Consider the following 19,560-nt stretch of genomic DNA (forward strand, 5'->3'; position numbering starts at 1 on the left):
GAAAAAACATGTACATTTGTAAACGCTTCGACCTTGCATTTATTTTATAAGAAGCTGTTAAAACAATTAAGAATAAAGAGTGTTTTTGTCTCAAAATGAATATCATTCACCTTTTTCAGGATTCGAATATCCTTTGAAAATTGTTATGTCAATTTGACCGAAATAACAAAAGAAAAAAAAAACTGTGTTGATAGTAAAATACCACACACATAGATAAGTACTAGGAACCATGCACACTTTAAAATTATCTTTGAAGATAACAGATAAAACACACACACACACAAATACACAAAAACATTGAAAAACTACTTGAACCTTTAGTAAGATTGATACTATCCAATCAAGAGATAAAGAGACAAAGATAAGATGACTGAATAAGACAAAATGCACCATATTTTTTAGCTACACACATCCTTTTCTATTTTTTTTAATGTTAAGGACATACGCAACGTAGTTTGAACTTTATTGTCTTTTTCCCTGGATTTGAAGAATTCCGATACTTAAAGGAATTGTGTGCTACATTTTCATGTCTATATATGCTGTTGTACGCTTCTTCTAAAACAAGTTTGGATAAACAAAACATCTAGAATATATGTTTAGTAATTTTTGTGTATTTTTCTTTGAAGTATACAAAAAATTTCATCAATTGATATCTTTTCAAAACCCCTGGTAATGCATGCTGATCTTTTGTCTACGAACTTCTGATGGCACTATAATCTTAAATTAAGAATATCTTGAAAATTTATCAGTAGGTAAGGTACGTTGCGTATGTCCTTAACTGCATATACCATATTAAAAACAGTTTAGAGCATGCTGAAAAAGTTCTCTTAGTTTGACTTTCAACGTACACGTAGGAGTAAAAGAATAAAAAGAAAACGTTTTATTATCATACCTTTCCTGTCCCTCTTTTGCCATTGACAAGTTTATTTAAAAAAAGCATGTCTAGAACCAGCCATGCGGCAATACGACAATGAAAACTGAACAATTTTTTTCCTTCTAAATGACACCTCTTCTAAAGTATGGATTAAGATATTATCTGAGCTATACTGAGAGAAAATATAAAAAAGTGAATTTATATGCAAATATCAAGATCAAATTGATGAGTGCTAAACTAAAACAGACCCAATATGATGAACCATTACCATTACTTCTTCCTGTGCAAGTTATGACAAAGAAATAGAAAAAAATTATAAGAAAGCAAAACAAGAGAACTATGATGTAAAACTTTTCTAGGGTATCAGTAAGTACGAGACGAGAAAGTTATCAACCTCAAAATGTATCAAAACAATACAACATGGAAAACTGGCTAATCTGGAAACACCAGAGGTGGGATCAGGTACCAAGGATAAGTAAGCATTCCCGGTCTACCAGTGATAGGTGCTCTAAGCTTACAAATGATCAGATTGGTTATAATATATTGATAAATTTTCTTAATATATAATGCTTAAAGGCAATTTATCTATCCATATTCTGGCCTGGGATTAATTCGAAGTCAAACTGATGAAGTATTCAAAATTAATTACAAACAATTCTGGAAGAAATTTCTCTCCAAAATATTGTCCTAAACTAGTTTCAGGCTAATTTTATATATTCATAATAATAGAAAACCTCCAAAACAAAAAGCAATAAAATATTGTTTTCGACTTTGAAATTATAGAATGATTAAGAAAGATGATATGAATTGACACAAAAAAGTGTAAGTAATTTTTGAGAAAGATGAAGTGAAACTAGAACAGGCCTCCACAACAAGAACAAACTACATGTAATTGGTTATGGTCTCCTAGGTGACATTTAATCTCAATAATTATCCTAAATTGATAGAGAAAGAAATATATAATATCTATTTATAGACAGGTCAAAAAGGAATAAATACATTTTTCCAATGATTTTTATTTTTCTACTATCAGCAATTTACATGTTATGAAACATAGAAAAAAAAAGTTGCAATAGCAAAACAACAGGAAGACAGGGAAAATTTATTTAGCAAGTCATTTTCTAAAAACAGTTAGAATGCAGACTTACAAAAGTAATAGCATAATCATTTTCCTCATGTTTTCAAAACAAATTTTGATCTGCTGTTGCGTTCAACATGTTTCAAAGGAGCGTCAAAACATACAGATGACAAAGAGTCTATCGCATTCTTCTCCATGGCCAGCCTCTGTGATTTATTGACGTGAATTAGAGTTGCCAGGACGACAGCGATTATGCAGAGACCTCCTAAACCTCCACCGATTAAACCATAAAGCAAGGTTTTATCCACACCAGAGGGTAGATTTTCCTACATAAGAACAAAACATCTAATACGTTTTTTATTCAAAATTTTGTTGCTTCACAAGATAATTATAGATTTTTAATTCTAGTGAAACTTTACCTTTTTAAGTGATGGGCTTGCTTTTACAAGAAGTTCGAAGTTATCAACTGTGGTGTTAAAGACATTTCCGCCTGAGAAATCGAAGGATTCGCTTTTCATATTTGACCGTACATCTACAGCAGTCACTCGTGAGAGGTATGAACAGCATGTTCCACTGAAGAAAATTATGACAAGATTTGAAATATAATAATAAATGTCACACAAAATAAAGAAAATGAAGCATAGTGTTATTTTTCTGTAGCAATAAATAATTTAAGATATTGAGTTTATTCCAGAATTTTAGTTATAAGCTGTAATAATATATCAAATCATGAATGAAATAAAATTGAAATGCGATTAAAAATACCTTATTGTAGCTATATATGAAGTTGGAGCACTGCTGGTATAGGAAAACTTAACATTACTAGGCGTTGCATAAAGTTTGCTCATGTTGACTTTAAATTCAATATCAATGACAATTGTCCACTGTTGATTTGTACAGTTATAATAATTCATCATGTTCTGTTTGCAATCTTCTGTCTTATTAACTTTTGTGATTTGTGGCGGCTCTATTTCGATAACCTATTAAGGTATATAGAACGTATTTTCTTTGAATCAAGACGAGTTAATCAATAAAATAAATCTTTAGATGAATAAATTAAAATGTATTATCACGCTTACTTCGGAATCATACCTCAAGAGTCCTTTTAATTGTTTGAAGTGTCGTTGTTCCAATATTAAGCGTAACTGTCAAAAGCCTGGGAAAAAATACCATAACTTTGTTTGAAGCACAACCAATCATGTTTTATTCGTAAGGACTTGACAGATATTGTACTGATTCACAATTTTGAAGATAATTATCGAATTTATTATCATTAATATCCCTGCCTATCTTTGAAACATACAAAAATCAGGGATCTTTTTTTCATGCAGTGCCCCTACAAGAATCGTTCGTGGCTTCAAATACATGGATAGGAAAAATAATTCAGCAGCTACATGTCCTAAACTACATAACACTCCGTGGAAGAACTGTGGTAGCCACTAAGACATAAACGCACTAATGATGTGCTAAAGCAATTAGTGGATGATTTGTATCTACTAAAGATATATTTTCATTATTGCACAAAGTTCTGCTTCACTTATGGATGACGCTGCTATCCGTAAATAAAAGGTGTCAGTAATAGATAACACGTTTTTAATTGACGATAAAATGATTATTTCACTAATAGATGCAGTCACAAATTAATGCTACATAGTATCAATAGTGCATTTTAAATATTTAATAATTATCCCAATTCTAGCATATCTCCACAAAACTTTTTCAGCTATATTTAATCTAAATATCCATTTGGAAAGACAAGAACAGTATGAGTGGTATTTCTTAGGCAATGTGGTACAAGTAACAAAAACACGGACCCCTGGAAACAGCAGAGGTGGTATTGGGTGTCTAGGAAGAGTAAGCATCTCAGGTCGACCGTCAGACCTGCCATGAACCCTCCCTCTGTATTGATTCAGGTAGAAAGAGGAATCTACAGTCAAAATTAGTAAAAAAAAACATAACAAATGATATGAAACATATAAGTCAAAATACGACCCAACGATCCTATTCAGAGCATTCTTTTTTCGATCTAATTTAGCTGGAAGACATAAACATCACATTCAGGGTCTTTACAGCCCAGTAGCTAAGTACTTCGGTACTAGCTTAAAAATACGGATATATATTTTAATTGCTGTGGTAAAATTTAGAAATTTATTTCAAAAGTAAGGATTATTTTCCGCATGCATAGTTCTGATCCTTCGACGTATTTGGTTCCAGTTTTTGGTACCTTTTTTCAGCTCTTCAAAGTCTTTTTTTGAAAGTTTTGGATTTCCAACGATTCGACACGAGTATCACTAACATATTAAAGAAATCTTTACATCTGCATCTTTATTTGAATCATCCTCAAAACTAAGCACGATTTTACGGATTTAGAACATTTTTTTCCTTAATTGTATGCAAATCAGTGTAAATCGTTCTGGGAAAACTAGGATATCTGGGAAGACAGCAGGAAAGGAAACACAATCTCTTTCGAATGTCATCGGTCATGGTAAAGCTTGAACTAGATGGAGATCTATGCGCTGCCTAAGTAAGAAAAAACATAAATGCCTTTTTCTACCGTGGCTTCAAATATAGTTCGACGATTACAATATCTTGTGTCTTCATATACTGCACGCCATTAAAGCAATATAAAAATAAGCTTAACTGGTTTAAATGATATACTTGGCTCACGGGAGCTGTTCATATGGGTTCTTCTTTGTCCCCTTGTTTACGCTCTGAATGTGGTTTAATGTCAACTGCAAAGCAGAGTGACATTTTGAGAGAACTTTGTTCCTCTGTAGCATCCTTTTGAACTTTGAGAGTTAAAAGCTTTTCATGTATTATTTATGTTACCTGGCACGGAGACTTTCGGGAAATGTCAGGTTTTAATGATAATGTGACCATGGGTAAAGATTGATTGTAATGATTGTATATTGTTTAACGTCCCATTCAAGAATTTTTCACTCATATAGAGACGTCACCGTATGCCAGTGAAGGGCTTCAAATTTAGACCTATTCTCTGCACTCAGTTCATTGAGCAGTGAGGGTTCTTTATCGTGCCAACGCCTACCGTGACACGGGACCTACGTTTTTAAGGCCCGTGACTTTCACTTCTAATGCCGGGCGCTTGGCGAAGGAACAGTCACTACCTATGTTTACGCCTTAGGTTTGGTGCGGTGCGGCGAACGAGACTCGAACCCGGGCCTTCCGATCACGAAGCGAACGACCTACCACTAGGCTACTGTGACCGGTCACGGGTAAAGATAAGACTTTTCTTAAGTGGAAAAATATTGGTTTCAGGCATGATTGTCTTTCTGCCTTCTGTCTGTCAGAAAGTCATAACCAGACCATAATTCCTAGAATGATTGGGGTGAATTCAAACATTTGTTCTGTTATAACATAAAAATGCAACACGATCTTGACTATAAGTCAGATCGAAAAGGGCAGAAGTACTTAGCAATGGGATAGTGAAATGATGTCAAGTCATAACTCCAAGAACCTTGCATATCCTTGATTCAATCTTAGTATATTGTAGTCGATGCGCTAAAGGCTTGTTAAAATCATCATTCAAGTTCATGTTTGAAAGGTTATCTCAATGAGCAATGACATAGCAAAAAGATGTGAAAATTATAGGATTCCAAAACAACGATTGGAATGAATTATGTTGCTGATCTGGAGGTGTGACATGATCCTCAATTAAGGTCAGGGTACCAAGGTCAATGTAATGACAAAACAATAATTTAAATTTCTTTCTCTTTGCCCTGTAATTTTGTATGGAAGAAATAAAATCAAAGTACTCAGAAGTACAGAGAGCAGGGCTCACTTACAGAGTAGTGAACAAAGACCGTTTTACATAAAACATACATTGTAATAACAGATGAATTACAACAAGTTCAGACACCGAGAGAATATATAACACAACAAATATATTCCAAAGGCATATAGTAATAAAATTTGTTTTAAAAAATGGAATAAAATGTAGTAAGAATTTAATGGCGTAAACAATTTATCACATGTATCGTTTCGGGGTCTTATACCACTTACAAAAGTAAATAAACATTGATGCAGCAAGGTCAAACGTTTATGCACAGATGTATGGAACGCCAAATTAACATATATTCAAATATTTGTACCTATCTTCAAATAATTGTACCTATCTTCAAATGAATTGTACCTATCTTCAAATGAATTGTACCTATCTTTAAATCAATTGTACCTATCTTCAAATGAATTAGAGATAGGTATAACTCAATTATACCTATCTTTAATTCATTTGAAGATAGGTACAATTGATTTGAAGATAGGTACAAATGCAATGAATTGAAGATAGGTATAATTGATTTAAAGATAGGTACAATTGAATTGAACCTATCTTTAATTACTAAGATATTGGCAATAATAACTACTCCCTTCATTATACGATAGGTACATATATTTGAATATATGTTAATTTGGCGTTCCATACAGATGAGTCCTCAGCGGGGAGTATACATCAGGTCACGTGCTCCCCGCATTAGAGTTAGCCTGGTAACCCAGCCTCTATTCATAGAATGTGACGCAGATCAGGGAGACCTGATGAAAACCTTTCGCATATTTTAAAATAATTAATCGAAGAAGAGGGGAGAAAGTATATTACCATTAATGTTTTTTTTCTGTTTAGAGAATTTCATTTAACTTTGTTTAATTTTGTTTGTATTGTCTCAAAGGCGGTTGAGCATACGTACTATATTCTTACTCGTAAATTTGATATGGCGGTGAGGAGGCAGCATTTCCGGTTGAACACCATAACATAAGCCGGTTATTGCTCTACGAGCAATGAGCTGAGCCCGGCTAAAAATGAAACAAGCTTCCTGATCCTACCTCTGGTGTTTTCAAGGGTCCGTGTTTTTGTCCTGTGCACGATTTGTTTTGTTTACTGGATATATGAGATTGATCACTGTTCGTCATTTTCACCTCTTACACTGTAGGCTACCACACTGTTGCGTTTATGAACTACAACAATTTTATTGTTAATTTAGCTCTTAAGAACATTCCACGTTAATCATCTCACTACTTTTTCTCATTCGTGAATAAACTATCCCTTTAAACAATCAAGATATACTCACGCTAATGTATTTGATTTGCTGGTAACCCCTATGTTCATTTCTTGACTCCTGTGAGCGCCTACTGATATGCTGCGAGGGGAGCTGGATACAAATCCTGTAGGGACGGAAGTTGCAGTCACACGAAAGGCTTGAGTCGTACTTCCTGTGTTTGTAATGTTCACCTTCACAACTGTTGATTTTCCAAGGACTAATTTTTCTATAATTATTATTTAATATGTAATGTCTTCTTGTCCGATACGTCTTTAAATGTTATGAATTCTGAAATTAATGCTGTATTTGAAAGGTAAAAAACAAATAATAGAGCAAAAGCTTTATTTTGTACTAATTCATTCAGTCTAGAACATTATGCATTTATATTTTACTTGTTACATGTAATTTTTAGAGATATAATCAGGAATACTAAATCAAATGGTTTGAGGGCTAAAATATGAATCCGACGATTAGATACAAATACAATACGTAATTTACTCAGTATGTATTTTTAATATTTAACTTCATATTTTTAACTTCCTTGTGATCTTTGAAAATTGATGTCACAATTTTGAATTGCATAAAATAGTTACATGTACATGTATGAATACCTGGTTTAGATGAAAACTGTATACTGCCTGTGACTGGAGTTACAATGTCCGCTTTCTCTCGAGTAAACACATTAGAGTTTAAACTGCCGTTGATGCTGACAAAAAACTCCTAAAAATAGTTCCATATTTTAAACAGATATAAGAAATATATTCAAGTAATAATTAAAGAAAGAAAAGCTTTCATGAAAATGCAAGGTTCTTTTAGAAAATACACTTCTATATATTAATACATGTATATGCCAAAGTTTAGTCAATACATGTAATAACTATATCAGTAAAACCTTGGGTTATACTTTCATAACCGCATTGCATCTTGTTCAACCTCTGAACTATTTCTTTGTAAAATTTGTAAAATGTTGTTAGTATGCAAAAAAGGGGTGGATAAATATACAGATTAGGAATGAGAGATGTGGGAAGGCGACAAAACGTTAATTTAGAAAATAGTTTAGAAACAAGAGGCCCATGGGCCACATAGCTCACCTGAGCACTCTGGCTAGGAAAATGCAGAAATCAGTTCAGTATTGAAAAGTTTAAATATTTAAAGTGGTTCCCGGGGTGGGGGTGGGGGGTATGATTTTAACAAACATGACTAATAATATCTTTACTGTTCTTAATTTTTATTGATTTATCCTTTATATTCCTTTGTATAACTATGATCCCCTGTTATGGCCCCTCTGTACTCCTGGGGGTCATGATTTGATCAAATTTGAATCTACATTACCTGCAGAGGATGCTTTCTCTTATCATGACGAATCACAGTTTTGTGTTCTTGAGAATAAGAATTTTAAAGATTTTCCTATATATTCCTATCCAAAACTTTGATCGCCCATTGTTGCCCCACCCTACCCCCGAGGGTCATGATTTGAACAAACTTGAATCTACCTGAAAATGCTTCCATATAAATATGACCAATCATGACTTTGCTGTTCTTGAAAAGAAGCTTTTTAAAGATCTTCCCTATGTATTCCTATGTTAAACTTTGTCTACTGTGGTCCCACCCTACCCCAGGGGGTCATGATTTGAATAAACTTGAATCTACACTACCTGAGGATGCTTCCACATAAATATGACCAATCATGGCTTTGCTGTTCTTGAGAAGAAGATTTTTGAGATTTTCCCTATGTATTCCTATGTAAAACTTTGATCGCCCACTGTGGCCCCACCCTACCCCCGGGGGGTCATGATTTGAACAAACATGAACCTACACTACCTGAGGATGCTTCCACATAAGTTTCATATTTTCTAGCACTGTAGTTCTTGAGAAGAAGATTTTTAAAAGATGCCATACATTTTTCACGAATTCGCAATTAACTCCCCTTGAAAGAAGGCGTGACCCTTCATTTGAACACACTTGAATTCCCTTTACCCAAGAATACTTTGTGGCAAGTTTTGTTGAAATTGGCTCAGTGGTTCTTGAGAAGAAGATGAAAATGTGAAAAGTTAACAACGACGACGACAGACAACGGACAAATTTTGATCAAAAACGTCACTTGAGACTTCGGCTCAGGTGAGCTAAAAAGCATATTATTGTAACTGTAAAGAAAAATTCTAACATAAGAAATAAATGCCAATTTTTGGGTATGTATGAGGATGATTGAGGATATTCATTCCTTACATAATAGCAGTTTTACTTTCTTCATTGGCTTTTATTAATATAATAACGTTTTTAACATTAACATTTTTAAGGGTACAGACCCATAGGGAGCAATTTCAGTTTGGGATGGGAGAGGGGGGGGGGGGGGCACAAACCAAACATTTGGAAATACCTGAGATGTAACGATGTAATTCGCATATAGAACGCGACTGGTGCCACTGTATGTATCTTTTACAGGAATTACATTTAGAACGGTGCCGTCTGGTTTCTTCAATATTATATCGGTAACACGTGCTGTTGCAGGCAATCCGTTGACTGTGACACTGATGGTAATTTTTGATCCTGAAAATTTTAAACTGTTTATCACTATCTTTCACAAAGACAATACTGCTTTCTTTCAAATTCACATTAGAGACAGCTTTCTTCAATAAAGGTTTTCTACTTAAAATTATTAAATTTCAGTTTTCGGGTAATATGCTTTTGACGTTACCAGTAATTGGACTTGTTCCACTAATAGGGTACTGTATTCCATGCACGTCTTCCATAAATTTGTATGTAAAATCGATGTTTCCACTTCCGCCAAATTTTACTTTCCATGTGCCAGCTCCATTTTTATGTAGTTTCCACCTTCCAGAGGGAGGATTCTATAAACAATATGGCATGTTTATAAAATATGTTTATAAAATATTGATACTAAATATGTATAAGAGAGAATAATTCATTTATTTTTGGACATATTATTTAAAAAAAAAAGAACAGTGATTTGTATATTTAGTGAATGGCTAACCTTTACAGATATTACGGTTGTGCTGCCTATCACGTCAACAGAAGAAGTGCCCGAAAATATTTGACTAGTTCCTACAAAAATAGTCAGATTATATTATTGAGATTGAACTAAATAATCTGTATTCTTCTGGTATGAATTTTATGATAAACGTTGGAATTGTTTACCGTCTGGACGATCAAGTGAGACTTGTGAGGCAGACGATAACCCTTCTATCCGGACGGTCATTAGAGATAAATCCGTGTCCACGGCTAATGAATGTACAGAACCAGTCGACATTTCAAATGAGGTCACTTCTAAGGAGCTAACTCCCATGTTCTTCTGTAAGTAAATCTTAGTCTTTGAAATACAATACCTATCCGTAGACAATTATTTGTCTGTAAATTCTAAAAAAAACAAAAAAAAAAAAAACAAAAACATTCGAAGATTGTTTCTAGGTTTTAGAATAATTTCACATCGACTTTGACTTGTACCTTTCGTCGTACGCCCTTGTATGTTTCCATTATCTCCATATATAGTATGCGTTTAGCATTTTGATTTGTTGAAAAAATATTGTCTTTATTAGTATATAGTTGTCTATGTTTAATAAAACCTTATCTTTAATGGTAGCCAAAGGTAGCAGAGAAGATTCAAAGAGAAAAATGTCGTTACTTAATTTATTGAAACAAATTGATAGAGACACTGACCGTGACAAAAGCTCCCAAGATGCTTCCCAGCGAAGATGATGACGTATGAACAATTTGTCCACCAGTTGCTGACGCTATTTTTTCAAACAAATCTATACCTCCAAAACCTCGTCTATTGCGCTCTAATCAAATTAAAAGAAAAATGTCAGGTCACCGTCAACTTAAAACACAAATCATCTTGCAATGGAAAGAAAACATTTTAAGATAATCGTTGCAAACGATATTCCAATCCTTCTGGTAAGGTTGTTCAGGTAAAGGCATATACATGTATATTTTCAGCAGCACTCGTCCTTTTCTTGTTTTGCGAGTTAACACGACGTAACGTCGTGAGGGCTGAGGCCCAATCCCACAAGGTGAACGATGTATCTTTTACTTTCACTAATACTTTAGGTGTTCTATGGTAAAGATGTTGTTACAGATAAAAATCCGACCAGAATGCTTAACTGAGATACTCCTATTAATCTGATGTTTTCTTCATGTTTTTTTTACAGGTAAATATAGAGTAAAAAGGCAATACCATGAAAATTAAACATTTATTTTGCCCATGTATGACAAAACTCCAAACTCATGTTACAAATGATCATCAATATTTCTAATGTTCACATTTTGTACTTAATTTATTTACCAAGGTAATTCAAACTATATATTAAGGGGAAAAAACCTTACTGACATGCTTGTAATAGTTAAAATTCATATACATTCGAGGAATCTTAAGATGACTGATCCTACAAAGTACAATTACCTTTCATTTCTGGAACTTTATTGGAAATACATTGCAAATCCCCGGGAACGTTGAGAGGACGTCGAAATTTTCTTCTATCACTTTTTCCTCGTAGGAAAAACACAACCCTTATACTTTTGCTTCTGATCAAATCAATAACCTTGTGCGACCTGATATCGTATTTTGCCCCGACGTCCGTGAAGAAGAAGAGACAGGACCCTGGGTTGGTGATCTTGAGTGCTTATAAAAAGTTGAAGATCAAGAACAGTGATCAGTCTAAAAATAATCTACAAACAAAACAAATCTGCAAACAGGTAAAACACGGACCCCTGGAAATTCCAGAGTTGGAATCAGGTGCCTAGGAGGAGTAAATATACCATGTTGACTGGTCACACCCGCCGACAGCCCCATGTATTGATCAGGTAGACGGAAGTGAAATTTAACATAGAAACAAAGGCCTAACAAGTGGTATGAAACATGTCAACCAAAATACGACGTAAGATGAAAGGTTATATTTGCTTACAAGGTCAATATAACGACCATAGAATTCACAAAATTCTGTATTTAAATGAATGTATTTAATTGAAATCCCTGTAACATCACCTTATCTGTCAGTAAACTGCCTCGGTTTAAAAATTGATCGTAACTCGGAGCATGCATTTGAGTATCATATAAGTTGGGAGACAAAAACACCATATGCATGTGATTGCGGAATATTACTACAAAAATAAGAAAAGTTGAGGATGGAAAAGCTGAAGTCATCCCGTTTGTCATACATTTTAGTTGTTCCTTATCGCCTAAAGTCAGTAAAACATCCAAATATGAGACAGTGGCAGACTCTATATAGTATGTATAGTATTTTATTTCGAATTCACTGGAATATATAGAGTCAACATATGATCATGAATGGAAATAACTTTTGTTAATTGCTAGAACGTCGTCGATATATCGAAATGTGGAGCTGAAGTCGACTGCAAGTGTTTTCTTCTTCTCGTGCAGAGTTTTTTAATATATGCTGTTTCATAGACAATTCATAGGAAATGGACATAGAAAAAACTGGAGTACGTTACAAACTTACAACAATACTTATCTCCTATATACCGCAAATTCAGCGATTCGTCCTTAAAATTAAGTTTTATTTATCTTTTTAGCAAAAAGTAATGTTAGCGATATAATGATTTCTAGAAAGACAACGGTAACCTCCAATGCAGAATGAATTGTTAGCGATATTCAATTTTAGCGATCTCAACACCCTCGTTAAAAATGCCAAAATTTAATCATTGCTAAAATTTCTACTTATACGGTACATTTGAATACTCATGAATTTCCTACAACAATGAAACAAAGTCCTTCATAGTTATATTATATAACTCAAATACCATCAACAAAGCCCTCCAGGGCCATTTTCGAACAATTGCCTCCTCTATGAGCACCCGTTGCACGCAGCCATTGCTTCATTTCTGTTTCATTTGTCGTTCGTCTTACAATCAGGGCTAAAAGTATAATGCAGAATCAGAATCAATCTCTGACAGAGAGAAACACAATCAGCAAATGTAACTAAATAATACTTATTTACCATAAATCTTTAAAACATTTTTTTACTTGAAGAAAAAAAAAATTAAGACCTGAATGATTATACGCTGTAAATGTGTAGTTGAACATTGAATATGCACCACGAATTAGTGTCTGGTTGACGGCATCAAACCTTTGCTGACTTGCCATCTTTATATCCTCACTTATGCAGCCTGTATCGTGAAATACAACAGAGAGTCCAGATGCAAGGCAGTCATAGCACGGGTTTCTGTAATTCATACCCATCAGTTCTCTGAATGTGTCTAATCCGAGGATGGATAAAAGTCCAGTGTCTGAAATAAAACAGGACAAGACTCTTCCTTGTTCAGTTATTTTTTAAAACAACATGAAATTAGTTTCTTTGTTGCTGATTTTTATTCCTTGATCAATGTTATTTTTAAACTTCAAAGCAGTGAAATTCCCCAAATTTAGATGTGCTTTGATCATATACCATGTCCAACAAGAAAGTCAATTGTAGCCTGTGTTGCGTCTTCGCCAGCCTGTTGATGTAGATAATAATGAGGAGATAATTCAGGGCTTGATGTCTCCTTATTTATACCACTATTGCCTGGAATCGCTTTACTATTATCAAGTGGGCCTCCGTGACTACATTTCCCCATGCCAGATGGGAATGGTCCTAAATAATAATAAAGAATTCATTTCATTCGGAAAATAAATGAAAATGTCTTTTTACTTCAGATATAAGTATCATATTTGTAAATTACCTTTAACAATATACTTTGAATGTAGGCGCTTCAATCATAGAACACAACAAAAATTTTGTTTAAAAAAAAAGATTGTGATACCGATCGGTTTATCAATCTCTTGATAACTTGTGTAACCACTGGTGAGCAGCTGTCTATTTAGTTTTATGTTGTCAGAACATGAAATTCCGTCATATCTTTTAAAGGAAATAAGAAAAGGATGGTAAAAGTTCGATTGTTTCAAAATGTTACAATATTACACCTATGTCTTGTAATAATTCAAATGTATCCTCTTTTCTGACATTCACAAGAACAATGTAACGATGAGCTGAAAATATATAGAATGGATTTGAGGATAATGCATTCCTTACCCATTGTTTGAGTAGTTACAGTTGACACAAGTGACTTCTTCCGGGCCAGAAACCCTCACAGGAAGTGACTCACCAGGAACGCCTGGAAATAATTTTCATAACATGAAATATATGGAGATAACGAACAGTATTCAAGCTCAAAGTTCATTATACAATACAAAATAGGAGCAGAGCAAACACGGACCTCCAAACATCAGAGGTGGGATCAGGTGCCATGGAGGAGTGAGCATCCCCTGCCGAGCCGTCACGCCCGCCGTGTGCTCCTTGTCATGTTCGGGAAATAACGGAAAAATCCGTCGACAATTCAGAGTGTAAATAATGGCCTAACAATTAGTATGAAAAACGTCAGTCAGCATTTGACTCAATGATAAATTGTATTTGCTGACAAGGTCATTGTATCGACCATAGATATTACGAAATGATGACATTAAACGAGACAGCTAATATTCTTGTTTCATCAACTTATTTGTCAATAATTTACCTCGTTTTAGAAATTGTACATACGTAGAGCATGCTCTTGCGTATCGAATCAACTGAGAGATATATACCCCGTATGCAGGTGATAGAGGTATATTGCTGCATAAGTAAGGGAAGTTGACGATTGAAAAGTTAAAGTCATCACGTTTATCATAAAGCTTGGTTGTTAGATTACCATTAACGTCTTTTTCAAGTAAAATATCCAAATATGAAACAGATGTGTCAGACTCTATGGTATCTTTTATCTCAAGTTCACTAGGATATATCGTATCGACATAAGAATGAAAATAGCCGTTGTTAATTGACAATACGTCGTCGATATATCTAAATGTCGAGTTGAACGCCACAGCAAGTGTTTTCTTCTTTTCACGTACAAGATTTTGAACAAATTCTGCTTCATATGAATACAAAAAAGGTCTGCTAATAACGGGGCGCAATTGGTACCCATAGAAATTCCAATAGATTGTTGGAAGACCTGGTCTCCAAAAACCACATAGATATTGTCAATCAGAAACTCAAGCATCTTTTTAATGTCAACTTCAGAGTACTTGTGTGTACAATCAGAATGTTTTTTAACAAAATAATTTTGCAAATGACCAATGACAAGGTAAGTATATTTACGAGTTCCATTTCTATTGAAAAAGCAGCTGTCAATGATATCAAAAAGCCTGGACTTTAATTTATCGTGGGGAATGGTTGTGTATAAAGTTGAAAAGTCGTAAGATTTTAAGCTGTTGATTTTGGTAAAATCTTGTGATTTCAAATTTTCCAAAAGTTCCTTGGAATTTTAAAGTATCCACACCTGATTTACACAACTTCTCGAATATATTGTTGCACAGTACTCTTGAAGTTTCTCCTTCACCACTGTTAATATCTTAGTGAGGAGTAAAGATAGAGGCTTGGTTGAACATTTACTGGAACCCGCTTTGTATCTTTGTTTGTAAGGATTTTTATGAAGTTTCGGAATCCAATATAAATATGGTAATTCAAATTCATTTTGGTTGTTTGGAATGTTAAAAATATTCAAAACTGACATATGATTTTGAAGAATTTCTTCCTTAGAAAGGGAACTATGAGTATAAGTTGGATTACCACTTGTAGAATTAAATCCAAGTTCCTCTAAAATACATTTAATATAATGAGCCTTACAAACAAAGACAATGTTGTTACCTGCTTTGTCAGCAGGGACCAGTACGTACTGATCATGTAATCTATCTAATTCTTTTTTCACTTCTGGATTATTGAATACAGAAGGATAGATGGTTTTCATATTGCCTCTCAATCTTTTAATGCGCGATTTTATCATACATCTGATACATTTAATCCATTCTGACAAAGTGTCAAGGTCTTCTTTTTCATGTCTGGCCCATCGCCTGGCGTAGTCCTCTACAGAATCCATAATATTTATGAAATTCTTACGCCAGTTGAAGGATCTGGGTTCCCTAAATTTAGGACCTTTTAAAATTAGTGATCTAAGATCCTCATTATTAACTATATTTACGTCACCAGTAATAACGTATCCAGCAGGACTATAGTTACAGGGCGAAGAAGAACATGAACACGATGGAGGATTATGTTTCAGATATTCGATATCCAGGCCCTGTAAAGTTTTCTTGTAATTAAAAAGTTTGGAAGCAATACGCAGCTAAGTTAAGGCTTCCCGAAGCTCTAAAATGCGCTCAAAACATAATATGTCATTGCGAGGTTGGTTCTAGTTTTAATTTATAGGTATTGAACTTAAGTACTCCCAATTTATATAGAGGGTTTCCTCGGCTATATATTAACATATTTGTTATGATATCACATGACTTTGTTGATCACGTGACGATCATTTATATTTTTTTGAATTGTTCCATATAAATCGCTTCGGCGCAGCTGATTAACACAATAATTATCAACATTTTGTTATATAAATAAACTCATCGTATCCTTGTGTATCCGAGATGTGCTTGGCAAAAGTCATAGTATTACTTAGAAACAAAATATTTCCTGAGAAATTCAACTTACCTACAAATTTGAGGGTATTTTCCACACAATATCGTAATCTGTATTAAAACAAAGCCAACACACATTTTTCCCAAGTAAGATTAAGTTAGAAAACAACCTCTTCTTACAGATTTCCACAAAAATTCTCAGATTAATCCTCATTAATCACCTGCGCCAGACTCGTTTATACACACAAAATAAATTCTACCTCCAACCACGGGTATAGAACAGAGTACATTTCAAAAGTATATTTTTCATGAGCATTTTGAACATGTTGAATTTTAATCAAGGGTAGGTAAGCAGTGTATTTTTAAAATATTCGGACATATAATACTTAAAAAACCTTTAACGACCCGTGAATTTTGCAATAGGTCTCTAGCATTTTACATGCAGTTTGAAATAAAGTGTAAAGTTCATGACTCTCTCCCCGTCATAACACCTCAAGTTTGCAGTGACTTGACGTCATTTTCCATTATGACGTCATATTTTGGTGGTTCAGAGATGTGAATGCACAGAGTGCACTGTGATATTCTACGGGAAGCCTTAACCTACCTGCGTAGTCGATGTATATTTGTAGGAAATACAAGGTGTAATCTTTAACTTGAAATATGGTGGAATACAAGACTGGACCCTTTTGTGATTAAGGATATTACTTATATTAACCGCGTCAATTCCTTTGTTGGCATATTGAAGTTTAAGGAAAAAACGGATTGTTTTAGCTGCATTTTCTTCAGTAAAACGCGGGGGTTTTAAAAGCCTATGATTGGCAATATCCATAACTACAGATCCGAGCCTATATTCTGGTGTCGAGGAATCAAAAAATGGACTTTCCTTGACCTTTTCAAGAAGACTATTTCAAAGTTTCAAAGGGACAGAGTAAAGTTTGGTGCGAATATGATGTAACCCTAACTGTTGATTTATGTAAGGTAGTAATGAATCAAAAGAGACATCGTGTATTAAAGGTTGATTGTCAGACCGATGCCCATGACTACGCTTACGTCTCTGTGTATGGTTAAAAAGTCCCATCACATTTACATTGTTACACTGTGGACTGGAAAGATTTCCAACACTATCGACATTGTCATTACATCCATAGGGAAAGGCTGTCCCTAGCTTTCTTATCCAAAATTCTTCTCCTTTTCTACGAAAAGGTGTACTCAGTGATGGACTATTTGTGTGGTGGTAAATCTTTTCCAGAATTCTAACTTTCATTGACAAAATTGAATGATCAGGTAAATTAAAATGTTTGTATAAAAGTTGCTGACCCCCATTATTTATCTGAAATCTATGACCTGATGTTCTTTTATTGAGTGATCCCTTGGTTTCACCAACATGTAAACAAACACTCAGTTATTAGGTATATTGCATCGAATTTGACGTTGCACTTACCAAGTTCCTTACAAACATGATTTCCGAACATTTCTACCCAATTGGTATTGCTGTAAAACTCCTGTATAGTGAAGAGATATTGACCAATCAAATCTCTTATGGCATCCCCGTTTGTTTTAGCTCCCTGTGATTTATGAATTATGCTTTCTTTCAGGGACTGAAGAAGCAGATGCCCTTTATAATAAATATAGAAATAAGAATGAAAGAGAGTTTGATTAAAAGACATTGTGAAAGACAAAATATGAACTCATTCTATGTAAATTAGTAACTGAAAACTAAAGGACCTAAAAATATAGTTTTTTTAATAGACTTTATAAGTGTCTAAATTTGTATGAAAAACAGAATATAGAGCGAAGTTTTGGAATAAACAAATTCAAGCTTCATTGTATTTTTGATACAGTTTAACCCACCTGCAGCAATTTGTTCGCAATTCATTGTTCTGACGGCATCGTCCATGTAGTTCTTTTGGGCCATGTTGTTTTTATCAACTATATACTGGACAGTTTGGACAAAATTCTCCAGTTCGTCATTGCCTATATGAACAGATAAAAAGTCACTTAAAGTTAAAATTAATTTATAAAGTATATTTCTTTGTAAAGGAAATGAAGAGAGGAGTAAACCTCTGTTTATCAACTACTTCTCAAACGTTCTAAGTAAGAAGTGACACAAAAATGTACACAAAAAGCGATGATTCCTAATATTCATTATGGAATTTTTCCCCCCAAAATTTCCACAAGCAAAATATTTTTACCAAAATAAAAAGGAGTGCTTTCTAGGAAAGGTTTTTATTTTGAACTTGTTGAGTTTGTGTTTAGAACTCCTTTTTATGTCAATTTCTCCAGTTTTCTGAAATTTTCATTAAAGTCATATATGGCGTATTTTTTATAAGTTCAGACTAACTAAAATTAAAAAGATCTTTCTATTTGTTTTACTACTTTATATAAAGATAGGACTTTTCTGTAAATCACACAATTGAAATCAATCACGTTTCAAAGATATTAGAAATTTAAAACAATAACCGATTTATTTACCGACTCCGCATTTAATTAACAGACAGTTTAAAGTCAATTTAACTATGGAAACATGAGGTTTTTCAAGTTCAAAATCGGTGAAATTTTTAATTTGAACGTAAATAACATATATCATGTTTATCTACACTCCATCTCGTGTTTTTATTATTATTATTTTTTTTTTTAGCTCAGATACGCCATATATAGCTTTAAAGTATATTCCATTAGAGTGCTTTTGGGATGAAAAAAATATTTTATTTCTTAACACAGTAACTTGAATTCGATATCATCAATAAACGTAGAAGGCAGAAACATAATGTTTTAAAAAAAACTGACAGACATCTTTATCAAAGGATTTCCAATATCAGTCTCTGTCTCAAATAACTAATACACAACCTATATGTACAGTTATAAACATGCATAAGCATTGAGATGTATGTCACAGTAGGGTTATACATCTTAAAAACCTGTTATTTTTTGCAATTATTAAAACACACTTATTGTAGCCAATTCTAATACAAGAATAATAATTATGTATAAATACACTTTAGAGATTAAAAATATGAACGTACAAACAAGGTAATCTTGTAAATCATCTTGTAAAAAGTCATACCTATACCTATTAATTAATTACCTATTTACTCAACGGTTA

At 33.7% G+C, this 19,560-nt stretch overlaps 1 protein-coding gene across 1 annotated transcript in view; it reads right to left on the bottom strand.

Moving 5' to 3' along the window:
• Window positions 1-2,047: 2,047 nt before the first annotated feature.
• The window catches only part of LOC133196872 (uncharacterized), a 44,067-nt gene continuing 26,554 nt past the window's right edge, over window positions 2,048-19,560 (bottom strand). The window contains exons 22-34 of the mRNA XM_061332724.1: window positions 18,309-18,454; window positions 17,893-18,072; window positions 13,423-13,569; window positions 13,073-13,264; window positions 10,679-10,800; window positions 10,160-10,313; window positions 9,996-10,066; window positions 9,699-9,852; window positions 9,381-9,550; window positions 7,615-7,723; window positions 7,034-7,229; window positions 2,372-2,525; window positions 2,048-2,278 (exon numbers count right to left, since the gene is read on the bottom strand). Of these exons, the coding sequence (XP_061188708.1) occupies window positions 2,048-2,278; window positions 2,372-2,525; window positions 7,034-7,229; window positions 7,615-7,723; window positions 9,381-9,550; window positions 9,699-9,852; window positions 9,996-10,066; window positions 10,160-10,313; window positions 10,679-10,800; window positions 13,073-13,264; window positions 13,423-13,569; window positions 17,893-18,072; window positions 18,309-18,454 (2,026 nt within the window). The remainder of the gene's footprint in view (window positions 2,279-2,371; window positions 2,526-7,033; window positions 7,230-7,614; window positions 7,724-9,380; window positions 9,551-9,698; window positions 9,853-9,995; window positions 10,067-10,159; window positions 10,314-10,678; window positions 10,801-13,072; window positions 13,265-13,422; window positions 13,570-17,892; window positions 18,073-18,308; window positions 18,455-19,560) is intronic.

The sequence above is a fragment of the Saccostrea echinata genome, unplaced genomic scaffold (genome assembly GCF_033153115.1).
Source record: "Saccostrea echinata isolate AGI-Se365-2 ecotype Australia unplaced genomic scaffold, CSIRO_AGI_Sech_v1 ptg000001l, whole genome shotgun sequence".
Classification (NCBI taxonomy): Eukaryota; Metazoa; Mollusca; class Bivalvia; order Ostreida; family Ostreidae; genus Saccostrea; species Saccostrea echinata.